Below are 25,929 nucleotides of genomic sequence, written 5' to 3' on the forward strand. Positions count from 1 at the left end.
AATAGGGCCATGTTCTTTCTCATCGTTCTGGTGATAGCTGGTCACAAAGTCACTGCCAATAGGGCCATGTTCCTTCTCATCGTTCTGGAGATGGCTTGTCACAGAGTCACCACCAATAGGGCCATGTTACTTGTCATCGTTCTGGAGATGGCTTGTCACAGAGTCACCACCAATAGGGCCATGTTCTTTCTCATCGTTCTGGTGACAGCTGGTCACAAAGTCACTGCCAATAGGGCCATGTTCCTTCTCATCGTTCTGGAGACGGCTGGTCACAAAGTCACCACCAATAGGGCCATGTTCCTTCTCATCGTTCTGGAGATGGATGGTCACAAAGTCACCGCCAATAGGGCCATGTTCCTTCTCATCGTTCTGGAGATGGATGGTCACAAAGTCACCGCCAATAGGGCCATGTTCCTTCTCATCGTTCTGGAGACGGCTGGTCACAAAGTCACCGCCAATGGGGTCATGTTCCTTCTCATCGTTCTGGAGACGGCTGGTCACAAAGTCACCGCCAATAGGGCCATGTTCCTTCTCATCGTTCTGGAGACGGCTGGTCACAAAGTCACCGCCAATAGGGCCATGTTCCTTCTCATCGTTCTGGAGATGGATGGTCACAAAGTCACCGCCAATAGGGCCATGTTCCTTCTCATCGTTCTGGAGATGGATGGTCACAAAGTCACCGCCAATAGGGCCATGTTCCTTCTCATCGTTCTGGAGACGGCTGGTCACAAAGTCACCGCCAATGGGGTCATGTTCCTTCTCATCGTTCTGGAGACGGCTGGTCACAAAGTCACCGCCAATAGGGCCATGTTCCTTCTCATCGTTCTGGAGACGGCTGGTCACAAAGTCACCGCCAATAGGGCCATGTTCCTTCTCATTGTTCTGGAGGAGGCTGACAATAACAGTGTCATCTGCATACTTTAAAATTGAGCTGTTACTGTAGTTACTTTGACACATATTAGTGTACAAGATTTGACTTTAATCCAAAGTTTAGCACTTTGAAATGACTTTAACTTGTGTGTGAAGACTTCAAAACATCTTCTGACTTGTAAAACAACAAGCTGGATCCGCGCCACAAACACAAGACCAGTGCCAACAACAGCTCACGACACTGACAAGCTCTATCATGCTGAGATGCCAGCGAGGGAGACACAGTCGCAGGATTTTCAAGAAAGCATGTCTGATTAATGCTGACACTAACAATAGCCCTGGCATGAGGAAGCAGGGGGTGTTTGTCTTGACCTTGGCCTTGTTTATTTACTGTCCTTATGATGTGCTGCGATAATGAATTATATAATGCTGACAAAAGGCCTAACAAAGCACTGTAAATAACCCCTCAGACATAAGATGGAAAACTAGATCTCTCATACAAAGTAATAGCTCGTTAGTCAGGCCAAACACACTCCAGTAGCACCTAATCACGATGATTATCTGTATTGTAAGAAGGAATTATTGTCTTTCCCTTAACTCCTCTCAGTCCACCCATCGCTCACTCTTATCGCTTGTTTTCTTCCTCGTCTTACCATCACTCTGACTCTCCTTTACACAACCTCTAACCCCCCAACTCCCTCGCTTACATCCTTAACTCTCCTATTCCTTTATGTTGTTTTCTTTCCATCCTACATCTCTTCACTTCTGCAAAGTGACACACACTGAACCTCCACACATCAGGGCCTCTTGGCCTGCAGTGGGCCTTTGCCACAGTGCAAGCAGAATTGCTCACTGGCCGTGTTATCCAGTAACATGCTCTAAAAAAGGAAAGAAAGTGTAATCGGGCAGGCAGCCCATGTGCACTGAAGCTCGAGCTTCTACGCTTGTATCGGAGACTCTAATAGGAACGGACAATATTCTTCTGGGGAAGAGAAAATATCAACCTTATTTTCAGGTACTGACTGTGGAAGGTAAACTCGCAGTGACCTGAGCCAAGTTGCGAAACTCCTTGAGAAAGGCCGACTCAGTCTGATTGTCTCATTGAGTTTTTCTCTGCTGTTAAATGAATGAGTAACTGAGTGGGCAGTTTCATTGTCTGCTGCAGGGCTAACTTGCTTACTTTCTAAGTACAACAGCAGCCCCGCATCCTGGAGGTGCAGCACACAGCGGCCCACAGTTCCGGTGACGTCCGGTCAAGAGAGGTCTTGCAAAATAAGAAACTAAAAAAGAAACATTACCCAATCAAATGCACTGCAGGAACTCGATGTGCTCCAGCAGTGAGCCCGATCTCTGAATTCTCCATCCCGTACAAACTGCGTTGCATGAGTCATGCCTGTTGTGTCTCAGAATGTCACTAATAAAATTTACAAAAGCTTTATCATGACTTTTTACAGTCTGCGTAATATATTTAATATGAGGGTCTGATTGGACAGTAAACTGCGGAGAAAAGTTATAAGGTCAGGCAGACAAAACTTGAGGGAGCGCACGTGAAATGCCTGGCGCTTGTTGCCTCCGAGCTCGCCGTTAGCTAAAGTCACCAAGTCTGCAACTGTTCTGCTTTGTATCACTCCCCAGATGGAGAATTATGTTCCTAAATTGAAATGAAAACGCTGAAAACACACAGCCAGGTGGAATAGGAAAAATTTATAACTATTTTTTTTTTTTTTATTATTTCTGTTCAAGAGACTTTAAAAGCTACAACAAAATACGGAGCACTTCAGCAGCCAGCTAACTGATCTTTTCATGGAGGATAGAAGCACAGACACATGGATGTAAATAAAAAGAAATAAAAAGAGGATTTTATACTCCCTCAGAGTCTACTTAAGGTTGGTTGTGGTGACACCACCATATGCTCTGCACAGGTCCATGGAAGCACCTCTTCCACCTCACAGGCATCCCTTCTTGCAGCCCCGTTGTGCAGAAGTACTTCCCTGTGATTACATGTTTCTGGAGCTTCTCGCCACGTTTGTACAGTAAACACAGAGAGAAACTGCGACACAACAGCGTAACCATATGCTGGAGTGCGAGAGCACGTTTCACAGCCCTAACAAACACAGATCATCGACTGTATATAAAAGATGGATGGATGACGTCACCTGTAGGTTTCTGAAGAGCTGAATTGAAGCTCATCAGGCGGTTCCTAACATCGCCATCTTGGCAGTGTCACACGTAATGTCTCTCCCAGAAAATACAAAAATGGACAAAGAGGGGGGGATGTGAACGTGGGGGTGGATGATTGACTTCCAGCCAGCTCCAACATGTCTGTAGCTAAGAGCTATCTGAGCTAACAGGAGCTAACTGGAGAGAACAGGAGCAAAACCGCTATGAGAGGTAAGCAGGCTAAAGCTAAGTCACGTTGTTAACCGGCTAAAAACCACGGTTGTTCCACGGTCTTCTGACTTGAAGCAGGAGCTCGAGTACCTGTCAGTCAAAAGGACACGCCCCTAAACATGCCAAATTTCGAGATTAAATTACTTTTAAACGGGCAAGTTAGAAAAAAATTCACTCCCCCCACAGTTGTCATGAAGGTAAACCTGACCTATTAAACCTCAAATGGATTTTTGTACCAAGCTGTAAACATGTTTATTTCTGCTGTGAAGTTGGTCTTTTTAACGTGGGAGTCTATGAGGATTTGCTGCCCCTAGTGGATGAAGGGGGAACTGCACTTTAATGTATTTCTGCATAGGCTTCACTTTTGACCATGGAGGTTGCCACTTGACATAGACACCAAATCCAGTTATAAATCCAGCTTCATTTAAGGGCATGGCAGGGCTCAGGTGGTAAAGCTGCTCATTCCATGATCGGAAGGTCGGTAGTTTGAATCCTGCTTCCTCCACTCATCTGTCGTTGTGTCCCTGGCAAGACACCTCACCCTCCTGGCCTCCAGCGTCGGCATTGCTGGTGTGTGAATGTGAACGACTGTCTTGGTGTAGGTCGGAGAGGCTGCCAGTGTGCGTTGACTGATGCATTTCTGGCTGCCTTGAAAAGCGTTACATAAATCTAAGCCATGACTACTAACTTTTTTTTTAAAAAGTCAAGTATTAGAAAAGAATATTTTGACATGAATAATTCTTCTTATTCTTGTCATGCTCTTGAAGCGAAACATAGTAACTGTGAGGCGTACGAGGAGCCAGCCAGCATGAAGCTCGCTGCACGTTGCTGCAGACAAGAAGCATTCAGAGTAGAGAAGTGAGCTCAGTAGATTCAGATTCCAAAGTTTTCAGTGCATTTAAAGTGGTAAAAAAAAAGCGATTGTTTCTGATTAAATTCTCTGTTTGGGAATTTGTGCTAATAAAAAATGCTTCCAACAGCTCATGCTTCCTTTTACCTCTCTTTTCTCTGTGGTTTGTAATGCAGAGTCTCTGTCATAACTTTGACACTCAAAGTCCAAATGCATTCTCTTACAAAGCTCGTCCTGTACACGATATGACACTATAAAGCTCACAGGCCCAATCCCGCTCCACATGTAGAGTAAATCTTCTTCAGAATGAATGAAATTCCTTCAAATTTACATGAATTTCTTTGCAAAATGAGTAATTTTTGCAGCACATTTTCTAGTTGTTTTGTGATCGTGCCTTTGTGATTAATTGAGATTTCTTCCATGCCTCTGCACCATATTTGTTTTTGACTTCCTCTGTATCAAAATGCATAGCAGGCTGTGGATTGATCTCCCTGGCGCGGCCACCTTTAACAGCCCTGTCAGGATGGTAAAAAGTGATGCTACAGATGTTAAACATTTTCACCTAAAGCTGAAAAATGCTGGAATGCTGTTGTACAGAAATCACTGGAATGAAACTAAAAAATATCCGCCTGACGCGGGTTGGCTCGTATCGCTTCGTGTTACAGGCTGCAGTTTGTTTAAGTCTCACACACGTCCTTGGAAGTAATCACAGTTATTGAATAAGTTCGGATACTGTTCATCAAAGACTAACTATCAAATGTTCTAGACAGCTTAAAAAAAGAAAACCATGCAGTAGAAATACCAGCTTCCGACCAGTTATTCTCTGGGACTCTTTGTATTGATACCTAAAAGCTCTGAAAACTGTTTTTTTATTATTATTATTATTCTGAACAGACTTGCAATTTTTTTAATTGAATGATTTTGAGAATTGCTGGAGAATTTGGATAAACCTTAAAAATCAACATGTGTGTATAAAATATTCCTTAAATCTTCTTCTTAGTCCATGTGAATTGGTTGTGTTTGGAGTTATCTCATGTAAAGGTAATCTTGTCCTAATTCACCTGCAGAAACTTAGCTTAAATAAAGTTAAGTTTTAGCTTATTCAGAGTTAAATTTAACCCATTGATAGAAGGTTAATTAGAGCTGATCTGGAAAAAAAAAAGCGAAACATATCATATATAATACATACAGTTTTTGAAACATCTTGCATCACTTTATGCTATAAATTTTGCTATAAATCATGCTGAGCATAATCTGATACTGGTTGTGCCCTCTAACTGATACCAGGATGCAGAAGATTACAATCATGGTGATAAATGGCCGATATTTCTCCAAATAAATGGTTACTTTTTGTGTTGTTTAAAGGACTAAATAAAGACCTCGTTCTACAAAAAAAAAAATAAAAATTTACATTTCCCACCATTTTTTCATGGTTTGAGCCTTACATGGTTAAATTAATCCCTAAAAAGAGGAGGTTTTAACTTCAATCTTTGCAGTAGAACACAGACTACCTGGACTATTCAAAGCAGGAGTGTGAAAATTCAGTCCGCGAGGGGCGAAATCCAGCAGGTTTTCTTTGTTTGCCTGGTCCAGCACACATGAATCAAATCAAATGGGTCAAACTGCTTATGGTCAACGTCTTCACAATGATCCATTAAATGTCAAAACAACAAAAAACCTCCCGGATTGCTGCCCTGGAGGACTGGAGTTTGAGACCCCTGATCTAAAGGAAGACCAGCATGCACTGCCAAGGCCTGCCATGAGAGTACCTGCAGACATGAGGAATCCACTAAGTTATGTTGATGACATTTCTATTTGAGACCGCTTTGATGACAAAGAAAATGCTGCAGAACTAATATCTCCGCTTGAGCTGAAGCTCCTCTCTGTCTATAAGGAGAAACTTCTTCTTACTTTGAGGTTTTTGACAACTGGAACCTCTTAAAACTGGTGGTTTGTGTAGTGCTGGTTCCATATGTGAACATCATGTTTCCTGGAGTTGCCGGTCCGGTCGTGTAAAACGTGTATTTCTGTGACTATGAGCACCTCCCAGGAATGAATGGCAGCGTAGATGGAACTCCTGATGCTGGGGAATACAGGAACCGTAGCTACTGGTTTTCCATCACTGTTCATAGTGTATGCACCCCTGATTCACACTTTTCAAATACTTTGTCCTCTTGGAAAGAAACACTCAGATTTTATTAAACTCTTCATTGCTTGCTCAGTTGGAGGGAGGAGGACATGATGGACTTCTTGGGGACAGGGGACATGGCCAGGGTAAATTGATTCGCTCCTTACTGAAACCCCACAACACCTGAACAGTAAATATATAACAAAGCTGACATTGGCACAAGAGGAAGATTCTGGAAAAATCTGTTCCCATGTTTACAGCTGCAGCGGGTCATGGCTACAGCAGTACTGCACCACTACCTGAAGCAGCATCGCAGTGCTGATCCGACGAAGAGCCGGTTCCCGCAGACGAAGCAGGACATGACCAACGAGGATTTACAATTCAGACGCAGCTCTTCAGTTAAATAAGCAGCATTTAAATATGTTTGTCTTATTGCTTTCAATGTGATCGCATTTGTTCAATACAAAGTAAAGACTGACAGAAGAGCCAGTTAACAAAGACTCATTTAAAATGCAGTCACTGAAACAGACTCATGAATATTTAAATAAACAGATTTATTTTTCTTTTCCCTTCAGCCCTCATGATGGTTTATCCCAGCTGTGCATCTTTCCTGCATCATGTCGTTCTGTTGCAGTTTCACCAACATGTCCACGACGGCGCAGGACACAATTTTCAGATTTTATTAAAAAGTTTCCAGTGTAACAATCAGAGAAACGGTGTGTATCAGATATGATACTTTTGGCTTAGACTAAGATTAAGAGAGAGACTTACTGATTTAGGGCTGCACGGTGGCGCAGTGGTTAGCACTGGTTGCTGGTTCAATCCTTGGCTGGTTTGGTCAGTGGCCTTTCTGTGTGGAGTTTGCATGTTCTCCCCGTGTATGCGTGGGTTCTCTCCAGGTACTCCAGCTTCCTCCCACCATCCAAAGACATGCATGATAGGTTAATTGGTCACTCTAAATTGCCCCTAGGAGTGAGTGTGAGTGTGGTTGTTTGTCTCTCTGTGTGTGGCCCTGCAATGGACTGGCGAGCTGTCCAGGGTGTACCCTGCCTGTCGCCCAAAGCCGGCTGGGATAGGCTCCAGCTTCCCCACGACCCTGAATTGGAATAAGCGGTTCAGAAAATGAATGAATGGACTTACTGATTTAACTAGTACAGGCTAAGGCCTAGTCCCGGTTTTTTCTCTGAAACCAGCACTTATAGTCTTTTAAAACACTCAGTGGTACCTTACAAGGGAAAACTAAAACAAAATGAGAATTCATGTTTAAGATTATGATTGTTGAAACTTTCTGTCATACTAGTTATGTTTTACACTTGGTTAGTAGTGGTTTAAACAAGTCAGGTTTCTCCATGTCTGCGATCAAATGAAATACAATCAGGGGTCATATCAAGGCAAGTTTAGATAATTCAGTGTTTATCACAAATTCTGCCACTATATGATTTTTAATTTGATTTGGTTCAGGACCCAGAGTTTGATATAAGACGATGTCACAGCTGATTTAACAGTCGCTTCCATTTTCATCCAAACAAACAAAAACAAAACAACTACAATAACCAAGTCTAATTTTCTTCCTGATCAGTCAGATATGTAGATGCAAAATAATATAATCTTCAAACAGAAACGGATCAAACTTCATTCTGGATGTTGAGCTTTAAAATGTTCCACATCATTGGAAAGAAAACAGAAAGATTACGTTTTGATCTGTGGACATTAAAGGTGGAGTATGTAAGAGTTTCAATATTTTCAAAATAAATTAACTAATAAAATAACTACAATCATAATTAGATAGTTTTTTAAAACATGTAGGTTTCAGTCTGTCCATATTTGATGTGTTATTAAATTACAAGTTTAATTAATGACAAATGACAAAAAGTACTTTTTTTTACTGGTAGGCAAACATTTAAGAAGGGTCTTTGTCATTAATTAAACTTGTAATTTAATAACGCATCAAATATGGACAGACTGGAACCTACATGTTTAAAAAACTATCTAATTATGATTGTAGTAATCGTTTTAGTTAACTTATTTTGAAAATATTGAAAATCTTACATATTCCACCTTTAAAGGAGGATAACATAATTTTACCATGTAGTTGTCATAACCAGATTAGTATAGACTGACTATCTGTTTGTTCTACTTGTCTGAGGAAAAAATCAACTTTTTCTGGTGAAACTTTTTTCCAGATTAGAGAGTTTTGTTTGATAAAGTAGTGCCGTTATAAAAAAAAACAAACAAACTAATTTTACCCCAAACTGGGACCTTTTCACACCTCAACCAGTACATGAAACAAGAGAGCCGTCTCAGGTTCTTCACACTGCAGATCTCAGGGGTTCATCACACTACAGCTTCGTTGCCTTTATGTAAAACATTTTGACTGGAAGCATCCGCGATGAGTGCATGAGGAAGCTGTTAAAGGAGGAAGATTCTCCATCATTTTTACACTTACTTCAGATGATCACAGACCATTATGTGGGTAATGTTTAAGAAGACTTAACTATTAGTCAAACACTGAAAACAAGTAAAGCAGACCAACAGTATGAGTGAGGAAAAAAAGAAAGTGAGCGTATCAGTAAGTCCACAACAATCCAGTCCAGGTAATTCTCTCTGGGAAGAGACGGGAGGTTAGTTTGGATCAGAAAAAGGAATTTGCAGAGGAAAATAAAATGACTAGTTGAGGCTAACTGTGTTCCAGAATGGGTCCAGTATAAGAGGAGAAGGTTAATTGTTTGCAGGCTGTGGTGAAGATAATCCAGGATGCAGGGAGGGCAAGCAGATGGGTAAGCAGGTAGCGGAGATTGCTTGGTGGATGATGATGAAATGTGGAGCAGAGTCAGCAACCCTTTGTACTGAGAACGCAAGAGAAACAGCGTTAGAGGGATTCACAGAGTCTCGAGCAGAATGCTAGCAGAGCTTTATTGCCACAATAATAGGATGGCAATCTGGTGAAAACTGGAGCTCCTGCAGGTCTTTAAGTATCCAGCTCAAAATGAGCAGCAGATATGTTCAGTGGGGACTCCAGAGTCCACCCCGTGCCTCCTGGAAACCTGCTCAATCCCACTTAAAACTCAGAGAATAAAACCAAACTTCTCAGCCAGCAGAGCTACTTGCTTCAGTCCTACAGAGGCCTCAGTCCAGCAGGTTTTCCTTTACTTTTCCTTACGTTTATCCTCTTAAACCAAACTAGAAGACAAATTATTAAACACAGTAATTAAAAACCTGATGATGGAGTTACATCAAGTTTCCTTCATGATCATCATATCCAAACCTAAACAAGACTTTATACATCCTCCTTTCTGCAAATATTCCACAGGCTTGCAAGAATCCCATCCAGTGATGAGAACAGATGGGAAATACTTCCAAATGTATTGGAACATCCCAAAAACAATAAAATAAAATACTGCTGATATCCCTGTCTAAGTCAAAGAGCAGTATTTTAATTAACTAGAAAACAATGAATAAATGTTTTTATTATAACTTGGAGAACTCACTTTTAGATGGGCTTGAAAATGTTAGCTCTGTTGGACATGTTGGGTCAGATGGGTTTGTTGGGTCTGTTGGCTCTGTTAGGGTCTGGACATGTTGGGTCTGTTAGGGTCTGGACACGTTGGGTCTGTTAGGGTCTGGACATGTTGGGTCTCTTGGCTCTGTTTGGTGTTGGACATGTTGGGTCTGTAAAGTTCTGTTGACTCTGTTAGGGTCAGTTGGCTTTGTTAGGTTCTGTTGGACATGTTGGGTCTGTTAGGTGTGTTGGGTCTGTTGGCTTTGTTAGGGTCTGGACATGTTGGGTCTGTCGGCTCTGTTAGGGTCTGGACATGTTGGGTCTGTAAAGTTCTGTTGACTCTGTTAGGGTCAGTTGGCTTTGTTAGGTTCTGTTGGACATGTTGGGCCTGTTGGGTCTGTTACGTGTGTTGGGTCTGTTGGCTTTGTTAGGGTCTGGACATGTTGGGTCTGTTGGCTTTGTTAGGGTCTGGACATGTTGGGTCTGTAAAGTTCTGTTGACTCTGTTAGGGTCAGTTGGCTTTGTTAGGTTCTGGACATGTTGGGTCTGTTGGCTCTGTTAGGTGTGTTGGGTCTGTTGGCTCTGTTAGGGTCTGGACATGTTGGGTCTGTTGGCTCTGTTAGGGTCTGGACATGTTGGGTCTGTTGGCTCTGTTAGGGTCTGGACATGTTGGGTCTGTTGGCTCTGTTAGGGTCTGGACATGTTGGGTCTGTTGGCTCTGTTAGGGTCTGGACATGTTGGGTCTGTTGGCTTTGTTGGGTGTGTTGGGTCTGTTGGCTCTGTTAGGGTCTGGACATGTTGGGTCTGTAAAGTTCGGTTGACTCTGTTAGGGTCAGTTGGGTTTGTTAGGTTCTGTTGGACATGTTGGGCCTGTTGGGTCTGTTACGTGTGTTGGGTCTGTTGGCTTTGTTAGGGTCTGGACATGTTGGGTCTGTCGGCTCTGTTAGGTGTGTTGGGTCTGTTGGCTATGTTAGGGTCTGGACATGTTGGGTCTGTTGGCTCTGTTAGGGTCTGGACATGTTGGGTCTGTTGGCTCTGTTAGGGTCTGGACATGTTGGGTCTGTCGGCTCTGTTAGGTGTGTTGGGTCTGTTGGCTATGTTAGGGTCTGGACATGTTGGGTCTCTTGGCTCTGTTTGGTGTTGGACATGTTGGGTCTGTAAAGTTCTGTTGACTCTGTTAGGGTCAGTTGGCTTTGTTAGGTTCTGTTGGACATATTGGGCCTGTTGCGTCTGTTAGGTGTGTTGGGTCTGTTGGCTTTGTTAGGGTCTGGACATGTTGGGTCTGTCGGCTCTGTTAGGGTCTGGACATGTTGGGTCTGTAAAGTTCTGTTGACTCTGTTAGGGTCAGTTGGCTTTGTTAGGTTCTGTTGGACATGTTGGGCCTGTTGGGTCTGTTACGTGTGTTGGGTCTGTTGGCTTTGTTAGGGTCTGGACATGTTGGGTCTGTAAAGTTCTGTTGACTCTGTTAGGGTCAGTTGGCTTTGTTAGGTTCTGGACATGTTGGGTCTGTTGGCTCTGTTAGGTGTGTTGGGTCTGTTGGCTCTGTTAGGGTCTGGACATGTTGGGTCTGTTGGCTCTGTTAGGTTCTGGACATGTTGGGTCTGTCGGCTCTGTTAGGTGTGTTGGGTCTGTTGGCTTTGTTAGGGTCTGGACATGTTGGGTCTGTCGGCTCTGTTAGGTGTGTTGGGTCTGTTGGCTATGTTAGGGTCTGGACATGTTGGGTCTGTTGGCTCTGTTAGGGTCTGGACATGTTGGGTCTGTTGGCTCTTTTGGGTGTTGGACATGTTGGGTCTGTTGGCCATGTTGGGTCTGTAAAGTTCTGTTGACTCTGTTAGGGTTTGTTGGACATGTTTGGCCTGGTGGGTTTGTTGGGTCTGCTGGGCATGCTGGGTCTGTTTGCTCTGTTACGGTCAACTGGCTCTGTTAGGGTCAGTTGGCTCTGTTTGGGTTCATTGGACATGTTGGGTTTGTTGGGTCTGCTGGGCATGTTGGGTCTGCTAGGTCTATTGTCTCTGTAAGGTCTGTTGGCTCTGTTAGGGTTTGTTGGACATGTTGGGTCTCCACCCAGGACTGCTTCTGTTCGCAACATCCTGCTTATTTTAATGCATCACATAGCAACTAAATACACAATAGTCACAGGGTTAAGTGAGGTGTGTGGGTTGTTCCCATACTGCATTCTTCATTCGTCTAATGCATTTAGACATACAGTTAGCACAAACAACACACACACTCACACACCCAGACAGAGTAAGTGGGGTGCATGTTTACTAACCTACACAGTAAAACCTCAGTCTTTAAAATGCACTTAGCAGAGAAACTCATACCCCTCCAAATCATAACAAGATTGACCAAAGTGAGATGTGGATGTGGGTCCTGAAGAGGAGGGCGTGGGGTCTCTCAGGTGGGGCACACCCTGGCCTTGTGCCCTGTGATGCTCCGTCATGGATCTGTGGGGGTGGAGGTTGGCTTTCGCTGGAAGGGATGAAGACCTGCCTCAGATAACAATTCATTGTCTCTCTTTTCTCTTTCTTCAGCTCTTCATTGTGAATTTGCTCCTGAGTATAGTGGTGCATTCATTGTTTATGAAAGTTTGCATTTTTATATAGATCCCCCTCCAAAGACACCTGACACAGACATTCACATACTCATATACACTCACACACTCTTACAGATGCAACTTCTCCCCACAATCACACTTTCTTTACTAATTGAAATAAGTTTTTCTTTGCTTGTTTGGTGTTTGTTAGTAAGTTTTAGTTTTATTTTTTTTTCTTTTGTTTTACTATTTATCGTAGATTCCCATTAGCTGCAGCTCACCAGGGATCCAACCTAATATCCAATCACAAAAAATCACATCAATAACGTGAAATATATCCAAAATCTATTGACTTAAATATACACACCCACACAAATATGCACTGCTGATGGCTGTTTGTACATGTCTGTTGACGTTGTTTATTATGCATTTAAAAGAAACATAAAAATACATCTTTTTTAAAAGTATTGGAGGGGTGTCCCATTCTTAATCTGTAGGGTTTAATATGAATCGGCCCACCTTCTGCAGCTATAGCAGCTTCATTTCCTCTGGGAATGCTGTCCACTGGGTTTAAGAGTGCGTTCATGGGAATTTTTGACCATTTTTCCTGGAGGGCATTGGTGAGGTCAGTAACTGGTCGGCTGAGAAAGCCTGGCTCTCGGTATCTGCTCTAATTAATCCCAAAGTGTTTTGTTGAGTTGAGGTCAGGACTCAGGCCAGTCAGATTTTTCCACCAGACTCACTCAGCCATGTCTTCATGGACCTTACTTGGAACACCTGAATATAACTATGTGAAGGGGTCGCCCAACATTTGTGCCCATATAGTGCATGTAGACATGTTTGCCAAAGAATCCTTGCAGCTTTTGTGTGTTGACACCATTTAACTTGCCAGTGGTAAATTAAAGGCAGAGTCCTGAGGTACTGAAGGGAGTTGAGGAGAGGCAGTATGCGCAGACAAATTACTAATCAAACTCAGAAGGTGGAAGTCTAGAGAGCAATGCATTTTATTGTCTGGGGAGTCTAAGGCATTTATGAGACCTGGAGACAGAAGTGCTTAGCCGAATAATCATTCTTTGAATTAAGGGAAGGAAATCCTGCACTTAGTCAATGCCTAACAGCCTGCTGCTGCTCCTGAATCTAAAGTCATTCAGATGGTTAAGTCTAAGCAAAGATTAAGCAGAGAAGTGACTTTTAAGGAGGAACTGGCTGACTGTCAAGCCTGCTGAGGGAAGTTGGGTGGCTCATACATCTTGTTGTAGAGCAGATTGTGCTTGGTAGGGAATGCACCTGGCATGTTTAACCTTACTGCCCAGGGCTCCTGTGGAATAAGAAGGGCAGCCATCCAATACTCCACTTCGCAGTGATTATCATTCCTTCTTTCCTGGCATGCAGGACCTTTTCCTCATCACCACTGCATAAGAACAGACAATGTGATACATTTGTTTGGAGTGGGACCAAGTTTCTCCTCAGTATTATGATGTCAAATTATAATACGAGTGGAGACAGTTAAGAACAGACGGCACAAATTGAGATGAAGCATGGTGACACTGAGCTGAGTGTAACTTAGCAGCAGATGCTCGGTTTAAAGGAATTATGACTGCCGATGTTTTTCCTCTTGTCTCTTAATGTTCTTCAGCTGCTTTCGTCTGCTTTGGTGGCAAGTTATGGACACATTAAGGCAATTTAGAGATACTAGAAGTCTAGATTCCAGTTCCTCCAACTCTGTTTTTGCAAATGGATGAGTGTTTAAGTAAAGTTCCACGTTACATTTTAATTCTGTGTTTTTTGTCCGTCCAAGGAGCACCAGAGACAGCGACACAGACGATGACGAGGATGAGCGGCGGGTGAGTCGAGGCTGCACCCTGCAGTACCAGCGGGCTCTGGTCAAGGTCCTGACCCAGTTCCACACCACATCAACGGAGGGGACTGACCAGGTCATCACCATGCTGGGGCCAGACTGGCAGGTGGATGTCACAGACCTGGTCCAGGACTCCCTTAAGGTGGCCGACCCCAGGATTGCAGAGCTGGTTGACAGGACAGTCCTGGTGGGCCTGGAGCTAGGATCAACTGCACTCAAGGTAAACTCCTTTTTACACATCAGATAAATTGGAAGTGAAATATGAAGGGTTGTGTGGAAGATGAACGATGCATCTGATGAAGAAACAAGCACGTAGGCAGGGCGTTTCTTCCAAATAAACCCACACAAAATGAGGCTGACTAAAGGAAACAAGTAGGTTTCAAACTGCCTCGAAAATCATTCCTTTCACTTCGTTAGCATGAATACATGCTGCTCCTTGGGCGGAATAAGCAGCCCATGTCAAACCATGGCCAAGTATTTTCATCTCATAACAACAGTCTGGAACCAGTGACTTGTCAGAGCTGTCAGTCAGGAACATTAGCAACATATTATTAGCTTTTCGCTAATGTCGCCAAGCCAAAGCGTCCAAAGTGTTGGAGCAGAGTCGAGGCTGAGGAGCTGCAGCGGCGGCACGGCAGAGGCGGGGCTGATTAGCATATTAACAGATCTGTGCACAGTAAATGAGGCCAAGATGTAGGGCTACATCTGAGCAGTGTTAGGCATGAAGGAATATTGAAATGAGTTAATAAAAAAAGGATCCTTTAAATGTGCAATTCTGACAAACAAAGATGCCTTCTGATCTAGTGCTTTTGATGACATGATTAGAGGAAAATGCTACTTTATATCAGTTTTGTCACTATATTTATTTTTTTGTAGTAATATGGAAACAATGAGCTGTAAGAGAACACATACAAGCAAGTTAACGTGATTCATAATAAAAATGTAGTTTGGTAGATTTATCCAAAGAGAGAGGACCTGAATGTCTGTGCTAATCCTTCATTACTAAGGAAGACAGCAATGGGAGATCAAAGTTAACCCCAAAAGACAGTAGATAAGCTGCGATCGATAGTTGCAACGCCCACTTTGGGAAGTAATTATACAGTAGTATTCATCCTAATGTCCTCTGGTTTCCTTAGAAGCTGCATTTGTTTGCTTGTTTCTCTTGTCCTGTATTAACTAATCTCTGCAACTAACATGGTGACACCATGTGGGAACAGTCACAGAAGTTTAGTTTTTTTTTTAATCACCTTCTTTTCCATTTTAACATATTTCCTGCATGTATTATGAAACAAAAACCTGTTGTCTATATGCTGCTGCTGATGTTCTCTCAAGTGAAAGAACCATCTGACATAAAGTGCATGTAAATGCGTCAGCCGAGACAGGTTCAGAGGCCCTGATGAAGGAAGCGGCACAAGTTATTACGCCTGGGCTGTGATTTACCGACGCTTCAGTGCTCATTTATGGGGACAGAGAGAGAGAGAGGAGCGGTTGGCGAGAGTTTTGATCACTATGAAAGATCACAGTTTGAGCCTGTCAGGATAAAGAGTTGTTGCCTGATAAATGCATCAGATGTTGGAAAAATAGGGAGGAAAGATAAAAGTCTCTCATCCACCATTTTCAATGAGTGATGGATGGCTTACAGTGGCTGAAGCGTAATTACACATCATCTTACCAACAGATGCAGCGTGCCACAATAACTTAGATGTAATGAACAAAACGGCCAATCGGGATGATCAGGAAGTTCTTTCATGCTTTGTAAGGATCTTTAAAGTTTCGGTTGAGATAAACATTGTATGGTAGTAGAGGTGGTCTGGTCAGAAATAATGTGACATTTATGTAAAAATTAAGATTTGTTGGGGTTTTTTTTTTCAAGCTGTTATAAAATGTTACATGAGGCTGTTCCCAGCTCATGTTTGTGGCTCTCCAGATGTTTTTCTTTAAGTTTGATAACTTTGAATACATCTTGGGGTCCTGCACTGCAGCCATGGCATCCTGTCCTGATCCCGGTGGTTTCAAGTGGTCCTGAGTGGGCTGGATCCTGGTGTGAACGGCCCCCCCAACACCTGCAGTTTGGCTGATGTGCTTCTGAACGCAACATTTTAGCAGCAATTTAACTCTTAAGGGAAAAACCATCTCAGCATTGTCCATGTCAGATATTTCTGAATGTATTAAAATAATGAAATATGTTTCAGCTTTAACAGCTGTTTGAAACTGAACAGGGTTCATGTCTACAGCCCCTCCAGCAGCCCTAAGAGGCAGACAAATCAGCTCTTTTAACTAATTGCTCATTTCTGCAAATATATTTTGGGTTACACGATGATAACACTTGCAGTTGTCAACAGTCAAGCACACGATCCTGCTGGAATATTCACTAAAGACAAAAAAGGGCTGATTTGGCATCAATGTCACTAGTATTATATCTTCATTTAAAGTACTGGACAAGTTAGCGTTTAGCATGATGACTGTGTGAGATGAGAGGTTAAGGGGTTGTTAGATTTAATCCTGCAGGAGGATCCGGATGTGACTTACTCACCAAATCTCACAACAATCTGTCTGAGTTGGTGGAATAATTTGCTCAAACCGTTGAAGCACCTGGGAATACTTAGTTGTAGTTTTTAAACTGCATTATCTTTAAAAGGTCAGAAAATGTGTTCGCATGGTAAAAACATTAAGAAGTACTGCAGAAAAAGTCAGTGAAGGACTCACAAGCAGCCATTTGTGATGCCCCACAGTTAAAGTGACCAATAAAACTAATGACAGTATCTGCAGATTTACAGGTGGATGCGGTTTGACATTAACTCTGTCATAAATCAGAGACCCCTGCAGGGCGTGGACTCATTATGCTTCAGCTAAATGATCAGCGGCCAATGACCACATTAAAAACGTACCTGCTCTAAAACCTGCGGTCCTGCACCTGCAGCGCCGCCTCTGCAGGTGAATACCTGAAAAGCTTAAAGCTACTGAAAAAAGTCCCAGCTGAACAACAGAAGCTAAAACAACATGAAGGAAGCAGAAATGACATCTCTGCAGAATCACCTGACTGACGGCTAAAACTCAGATTACAAAGCAGTTATTGTACAGAGAGCAGAGAAACTGCCAGAACTGAGACATTTTCTGAAAATGAACCCTACATATCTGCAACAATGGTCCTCTTGCAGAATAGTTCAGTCTGTCTGAGGATTTAAATAAGTTTCTGACTCTCCTGAAATTTCATCCAAATTGTTCACCGGCTTATGAATATGAATAAAAGAGGGAGGCGGCATTGCTCCACTTGTGCAGAATTCAGACATTTATTTGATGTCTTTCTTTTTGTAGGAGCGTGACTGCAATATTGAATGAAAACTTTTCAGTTATATCAGGCAGCTTTAGAGAAAATAACGAATAATGATGAAGCGACTGAGCTGTGGAGGTTAAATTAAACATCCAGAAGGTGTAATTAAACCGAGATCAGCAGGTAGGATGGAAAATTCCTTGTTGCAACTCGCACACATGGCAGAAGATGCCGGTTCCTCTGTCAGGTCTACCTGTTCTGTTGTTTTACACACATATCCAATCATGGAAGCATTTCTGTGTATGAAGACATGGTGAAGACAACTTGCTGAAGTTCAAACTGAGCATCAGAATAAGGAAGAAAGGAGATTTATTGTGACTTTAAACTAAACAGCAACCTCCGGTGGTTAAAAGTGAAGCCTATGCAGAACTGCATAAAACTGCAGTTCCCCCTTCATCCACTAGGGGCTGCAAAACAGAACAAATCCCCATAGACTCCCATGTTAAAAAGACCAACTTCACAGCAGAAATAATCATGTTTACAGCAGAAATAAACATGTTTACAGCCTGGTACAAAAATCCATTTTAGGTTCAATAGGTCAGGTTTACCTTCATGACAACTGTGGCGGGAGTGAATTTTTTTTCAAACTCGCCCGTTTTAAAGTAATTTAATCTAAAAGTTCGGCATATTTATGGGCATGTCCTTTTGATTGACAGGTAACAATCTCCGGCTTCAAGTAAGAAAAACATAGAACAACCGCATTTTTAGCCGGTTAACAACGTGACTTAGCTTTAGCCCGCTTACTTCCGTTAGCTGGTTAGCTCCCGTTAGCTCCAGGTTAGCTCGGTTAGCTCTTGGCTACAGAAAGCTCGGACTTCGCTCAATGTCAATCATCCACCATGACGCTCACAGCCCCCCTCTCAGGTCCACCTCTTTGCTCATATTTGTATTTTCCAGGCAAGACGACCCGCATTGTGCTGCCAACATGGCGATGGTAGGAACCGCCCACCGAGCTTCGTCTCTTTATATACAGTCTATGCTTTAAACGTGGTCTGCTGTGATGGACTGTCGAGCTGTACCCCGCTTTACGCCCAAAGACTGCTGGGATAGACATCGGACCAAGCGGTTAGGATAATGAATGAAGGAACATGGTCCAGAGCTGGACAACAGAAGATAGAAAACTCCATAATGAGTCTCCATTTCAGGTCCAAATTCAGACGCTTGTTGTCAGAATTTGATGGAAACATCATGAAAACATGGATCCATTTTCCCTCGGATCATCAGTTTACGCCACAGTCCTGCAGGTTTTCAGTTTTCACCTGCTCCAACACACCAACAGCCTACAAAGTTATACACAATGACTCATTAAGTTAGTTAATCCAGGTGTGTTGGAGCAGGAGAGCATTGAAAAACCCGGTCCTCGCTGGACCAACTGAGGAGCCTGACATAAAGTTCCGCCTTCAAGACATTTGTACGCAGCACAGCATCACCAAACGATCAATGTGAAATTCTTCATGTTTAAATATTAAAACTTAAAAGTATCAGCAGGCAGCTTTTACAAACACCCTGAAAAAATATAAACAGACTCCCACATTTTATTACTGTAAACTCTGATCAGTCCAGTGAGTTTGAGATGCCCCAAGAAAGTCATTTTATCCCTCTGAATGTGGGGGTCAGTGTGCAGTCCGGTGTACTGCAGAGCTGGGCAGCTGTCAGGGGAGCTCTTTGCCATGCAGAAGTTTGTTTCGCAGCTGCCGCCTCTACTTGCTTCGCTGTGTGGGCATCTGTGTAATTGCCTGAATGTTTACAGGATGTTGAAAGTTTTCATTTGCACTGTTTCAAGCGGTATTACATGAGTATTTCATCAGTCTGTCCTCTTAGCAGTGAAGCACTTTAAGTTTTGTGGAAACAAGCATTAGGAGGCGCGTTGCATCTGTGTGCTCGTCAGCACTAATTATCCTGATGGAAAGCATAGCAACAACGCCCATCACTTCCCCGACATGAAGGCTTGAACTTGTAGTCAGAGTGTACTCAGACTAAATTGACCTGTCATCTAAGTCCACAAAAATGGATCAAACCTAACCCCAGCTGACTTTCTGGATATTAAACTGTATTTTGTCTGAGCTTTTCTTATATTAAGTTCTGCTAATAGAGGCTGTCTATCACATGCCTCATGCGTGTTTTCCTCATAAAATCCATATAAGCAAAGCAGAAAGAAGCTCTACAGCGACCAGAAACAGACATAATGATGAGCTATATACAGCATGAACCATGTTGCATCAGATTAATTGCGCCTTACTGCTCCAGCGTCACTGTAGGCCTCAGTGTGTGTGACTATTTTTACCAAGACAAAAAAGTTGGCTCCACATTCACATGGCAGGCTCAGAATCTGCTGGAAATAACATGAAAACATGGATCCGTCCTACCTTGGATCAGCAGTTTAAGCTGCTACTGGTGGAATGGGGGGGGTTCTTGTCCCACCTTGGACTCTGTCATGGTTTAATCCATCCCTTTCTGAGCACAGTGTAGCATCTTCTGATGGAAACTTCCAGCAGGATGATGCACCATGTCACAAAGCTCACATCATCTCCACCATGAAGATGAGTTCACTGTCCTCCAACGGCCTCCACAGTCACCAGATCTCAGTCCAGCAGAGCAGCTTTGGGACGTGGTGGAACGGGAGATTCTCATCATGATGTGCAGCAACTGTGTGATGCTTCATGTCAACATGGAGGAAAACCTCTGAGGAATGTTTCCAACTTGTTGTTGAATCTATCACACCAAGAATGAAGGCAGTTCTGGATGAAAAAGGGGGTCCAGCACGATGTTAGCGGGTGGACCTGATAAAGTGGCCTGTCAGGTTTAAAACCTCTGTGACATGTAAAATAAAGAAAGAGACACGGACTTAGAACTCAGTGTAACCTTTGCAAAGGGGAAGAGAACAGTCTCAGAGCTCGCACAGAGACTCCTAACTGTCTTCTTCGCTTGCTCTTCCTCTGCTCAGGCTTTTTATTTGACAGATAATGGCATGACACATGTCATGAGTTCATCACACATTTTTCAGTTAATGTATAGTATTAACTTCATTTACTCCTGCAGTTGCTAAAACAATAAGCATCTATTTTAACAGACTACCAGAAGCAAGTCATGAGTAAAACACGAGGTGCAAAGATAACAATAGGATGGTATATCTGAGTGAGCCAAGCTCATTAAGCATGAGGCACCCTGCTTCACCAGAAAGAATCAATCTTTGTTAAAGTAATCTCAAAAGTTTAACATATGATAAAAGAAAAGATAAGTCATGAACAAATGATAATATATAAATTTCCTAACATGGCCTCTGAATGCTGATGTTTACTGATAACTTTACAGACGCATTGTGATATTTAGACCTTAAAATTCAGCCTCTGAGTCGGTGTGACGTGACGCGCGCCGCGCACATATTACGATTTGAAAAGGTGCTTGACGGCTAGAAACCGGTTCAGAGCTAAAAAATTTGCATAATTTTCCATTTTTCAAGCCTATATTATAAAAGATGTTTCAGTCTGCTCTGTGGAACTACTGCACTTTCTGGACAGAGACTGAATTCTGCACATCATTCAAACACCTGATTTAATCTAAAATACAATGACAGGTCTGGACTGCCAATCGGCCAGTTTTTCTCTCTGACTCAGAGACAACAGGACCAAGCCGTCATAGTAAATGTAAAATGTAAACTGACATTGATTTGCTCATACAAACAAGACCTTCAGGGAAAAAAAACACTGTCTGGATCTTGTCTTGTTTCTCTGCTTGGTATATATGTCTGATCTGGTCTTCAGTGTTGTCAGATCTTCTGAGATAAATAAGCAACCAGTTTGATGAAAACAAGCCCCAAAGAAGCAACTTAGCCCCTTTAAAAAAAAAAAAAATAAATAAATTATAGCTATATATACAATAAACTGACTATAAATGTAGTAAAACATTAAATAACTTATAAGCTCTATTTAAAAGTAGACAGATGTGAAAACCTCAAATAGATCCAGTGTTAAACTCTTGTCCTCATCCTTATGAGACCATGAAAAACTGATTCTGCATTGTATTTCAACCCTGCTAAATCTGCAAAATGCAAAATAATCTTCCTCCCAAAGTCGAAACCAGCCCTCCAGCTCACACTCTGTATCTCAGTCATTATTATAACTTTCTTACCTTTATTTTCTTACTTTTTCTCAGGCATTGTCATTCTGTTGCTCTGTCAGATAGAGGTGTGATGGAGTTTCGAAAGGGGCAACAAACTGTTGGTGTTTCCCCGCTACGCAGCCAGGGCTTTATGCTTTATTATGGACAGCTGTAAGAGGATCAGACAGCTTCGTAGAACAAGCAGGATCAGACCAAAAGAATCAACTAGAGTTAGGAAAACAAGCCCAATAACCTGCAAGCAACTTTATAGAAAACGAGGCAGAAGTTGCTGATGACACGCAGGCCCAGAGCTAACGGGAGTTAACGAGAGCTAACAGGAGCTAACGAGAGCTTACAGGAGCTAACGAGAGCTAACAGGAGCTAACGAGAGCTAACATGAGCTAACAGGAGCTAACGGGAGCTAACGAGAGCTAACGGGAGCTAATGAGAGCTAACAGGAGCTAACGGGAGCTAATGAGAGCTAACAGGAGCTAACAGGAGCTAACGGGAGCTAATGAGAGCTAACAAGAGCTAACGGGAGCTAACGAGAGCTTACAGAAGCTAACGAGAGCTAACAGGAGCTAACGGGAGCTAACGAGAGCTAACAGGAGCTAACGGGAGCTAATGAGAGCAAACAGGAGCTAACAGGAGCTAACGAGATCTAATCAGCTAATTAGGGTTGGCAGGCTAAAGCTAAGTTAGTCGGATAAAACTGCATTTTTGCAACACCCTCTTGCATCTGAACATCAGGTGCCTTTCAATCGGAAGGACACGTTCCCAACTATCCCAAATTTCAATATTAAATTAGGTTTCTAAATAATTTAATTATAGAACAAAAATTCACTCCCCCCACGTAGTTGTCATGAAGGTAAATCTGACATATTAAACCTAAAATGGATTTTTGTACCAGGATGTAAACATGTTTATTTCTGCTGTAAACATGTTTATTTCTGCTGTGAAGTTGTTTTTTTTTAAATGGGAGTCTATGGGGATTTGCTCTGTTTTAGAGCCCCAAGTGGATGAAGGGAGAACTGCAAGTTATGGCACTTCCACGTAGGCTTCACTTTCGTCCAGCAGAGGTTACCGCTTTGGTCCTGGATGTTGTCACGGGGATTAGGTAGTACATCCACCAGGTGGGGGTGGAGATCTGTGCAGACACTGGCTGTGTCCGAATGTCCACACTATCCCCTAACCCCTCATCTACTACGCAGGCTGCTCTATATAGTGTGCTTTAGACTCACAACTCATTCTGTTGGCGATTTGGACATGAAGCTAACTTTTCTTGTCATTGCAGATCGCATGTCTACTAGCTGTCACCATGGCAACCACCACTCCAAATTCAATCAAATATAGTTTGAAAAGAATTATTTTCTTATTTTGTACTTTATTTTCTCCATACAACACATCTGTAGTATGTAGTTTGTACTGTAGTTTTTTCTTAACTTGCTTTGATGTTTGAGTCATTTGCGCCACTTTGAGCTCCTGCCTGACATGCATTGTGGTCAATATAACCCATCGATGTTCAATACATTTCAAGATGCATTGTTGGTAACTTTGATTGTACTTCTGTTTTCTCTCTGGACATTCGGACCCCCTAGAAGATGGCGTGAGCGCCATGTGGGACACTATGCAGGGAACAAGGTGGACATTTTGACACAGCCATTTAAATACATCACAGCTTTTTATTCTTCTTCTTTGTTCCTTTTGCCCGTTGCACATCTGCAACACTGCTCAACACTGCCCCTATAGTTCACCCATGGTATTGTTCTGTCAGGCTATGATTCTGCAAAGGTGGGCCAAAATGCTGCAAAAATGAACCAAACTAGGTACATCAATGATGTCAAAGATGGACAAATGCTCCGTGTCCACGTTTAGTGTAGATCATACATGGGCTTTCATACAACTCTAGTGCACTCAGTGATCTCCACTGCAGAATCATATCAATCAGCAGAATGATGATTCTGAATTATCATGACTTTTTCATGCTGGAATTTAGCCTTTTCACTTTTGCGTATTTGTCCACATAAGAAAAAGTGTAAAATATTTTCTATCATTTTACTGGAGCAGCTTTATGCGCTCTAACCATGCCCTCCTCCACTTCAACAGACAATACGGTTCGTTTGGAGTAGTGTGACCGCTGATTGGGGTCTTAAACCAAAGAAGTGAACTCCTGTGCTGGAGGGGCTAATCGGGAGGTTCAGGAGGATTCCCAAGTGGGTGTGTAACACTCAAGACTGTGCTGATCAAACAAAAAGTGATTTGCCTCAGTAATACCAGGCTTATCATGTTATCTGGAGATATCTGAGAAAACTAATGCGTTGTGATGTTTAGATCAACAACTTTTAGAAAGTGTCTGTCACCATATTACAAATGACCTGTTCAATTTTTTGGCTTTTTTTCTGTTTCTAAATAAATTCACAGCCTCGATGATCCTGAACCAATCCTAATTTTACTCCACAAAGATTCCAAACTTTTTTGAAATGGAGGAAATCTATTTACATAGCTTTTGCAAACAACTTGTTTGACTGTAAACGCCACCAAAAAAAGTGTCTTTTTTTATTTTTATTTTTTTCTGACTGACTGTTTTCTTATTCACAGTACAAATACATTTCCAGCAGGATGGAGCTGCATGCATGCTCTTTAAAAAGTTAAGATCAAACCACAACTTCACACTTGGGGAATCCAAAGTGGCAGCAATAGAAAAACAGTTTGACTCTCAGAAAATGTAAAGTGTTTTCAGTATTCTGGGTTCATATAATGTCAAATTCCGTTTGATAAGATTTCCCAGCAGTCTTCCACTCTGGCAAGAGACGTTATTTTGGAGCATGCAGAGCAAATCATCTGCCACCTCAATTAGTGCGAAGGGAATGCTCTTACTGCGGCTCAACACTTACATGTACTTTTGCAGTAAATCACGTTAAGTGCAAGTTCCTTTTCGGGAAGTAAAATGTATTGAAAGCTCTACTGAAAGTTCAAATTATCTTGAAGATCCTTTCATTATCGCTGCAGATGAAACGGGGATTAACTTTGAGTGTGAAAGAAAGGGTAATAATGACCTCTTCTCGCGGAGTGTTTAGACTTTTACTTTGAACTGATGTGTGTACGTTCTGATAGATGTGTCGTTGCCTCCAGGGGGTTTTCCTCTGTCACATCCAAAAGTTAAAACCCATGAAGACCACGGCTTGCATGAATAAATCCACCACTAATACAAGGCTGCACCTTAGAGCCAACGTATGATTTACTGGAATGAGGAGAAGTGCAGAGGTGCATGAGGACAGGATAATGTAGTGAGATGTAAGTCTGCGCGACTGAGTGTGCAGAAGAGACTCAGCTGGTCGGCGTCAATCTGCCGCTTGGACTCATGATTGATCTGCTGTCTGCATTCAGCAACGGTCTTCGATTGAGGGCTGGAGTCATGACGCCATGCACAGCTTCACTCCAGATCCTCGTTTAGGATCATGGAAAGCATGACTGCTTTGCTTCACCTCCCTTACTTGTGAATTCAGCTGAGAACTGGACCAGAACGAGTACAGTTGAACTCTGCTTGATGGCAGACAGACATGTCAGTGTGCTTGAAAGAGTTTACATGTCTGTGTGGAGTCACTAAATACTCAACACCATGATTTCATCAGTAAATTATCCTTAAAGGCAGAATATGTAAGATTTCAAGGCGATTCTTTCCACCACCAGGTGGCAAACACCAGGTCGTGAGCAAAACCACAAAACTGCTACCTCCACAAACGACCACAGGTTGGCAGTAATAAGCAAAACTCTCCCCTCTCCCCTCCTCCTTGCCAGCTCCAATGAGGGCAGGAATGGCTTGTGAGCTGTAGCTCAGAGCCGCTCTGCAATAAATGGGCTTGTACTCCCCCTACTGATGGAAAAAAAAGTACTTTTTTTTTACTGGTCAGAAAACATTCAAGAAGGGTCTTTGTCATTAATTAAACTTGTAATTTAATAACGCATCAAATGAGGACAGACTGGAACCTACATGTTTAAAAAACTATCTAATTGTGTGAATGCTTAAAGCATTCACACAATAGTTTTCCTGTTTTTCTTTATTATTCTCTATTTATTCTTACTTCTTCCGTACCTTTTTCGGCGCGTAATAACTTCAGCTGTGTTCAACTGATTTCAACAAATTTGGTATCAAAACGTTCAGCTCGTTCAGCTCATTCCTGCTTCTATTCAAATTTTTGATATCTTCAACCAATTTCAAATTATTGATCATTTTATTGATTTTGAGCTCTCATTGAAATGAATGGTTGAACATTCCACAAAAACTTTCAACTCTTTCAGCCTTTATAACTTCCGCATACTTTCAGCTAGAAACACCATTCAAACTTTAAACAAGCCACAACAAATTCA

General features: G+C 42.4%; 1 protein-coding gene across 1 annotated transcript in view; it reads left to right on the forward strand.

Moving 5' to 3' along the window:
- The window catches only part of tmem132e (transmembrane protein 132E), a gene marked incomplete at its 3' end in the record, with an annotated part of 191,656 nt that overhangs the window by 141,415 nt on the left and 24,312 nt on the right, over nt 1-25,929 (forward strand). The window contains exon 7 of the mRNA XM_079247143.1: nt 14,073-14,352. Coding sequence (XP_079103269.1) covers nt 14,073-14,352 — 280 coding nt within the window. The remainder of the gene's footprint in view (nt 1-14,072; nt 14,353-25,929) is intronic.

Source organism: Telmatherina bonti (assembly GCF_933228915.1).
Source record: "Telmatherina bonti genome assembly, chromosome: 10".
In the NCBI taxonomy this organism is placed as follows: domain Eukaryota; kingdom Metazoa; phylum Chordata; class Actinopteri; order Atheriniformes; family Telmatherinidae; genus Telmatherina; species Telmatherina bonti.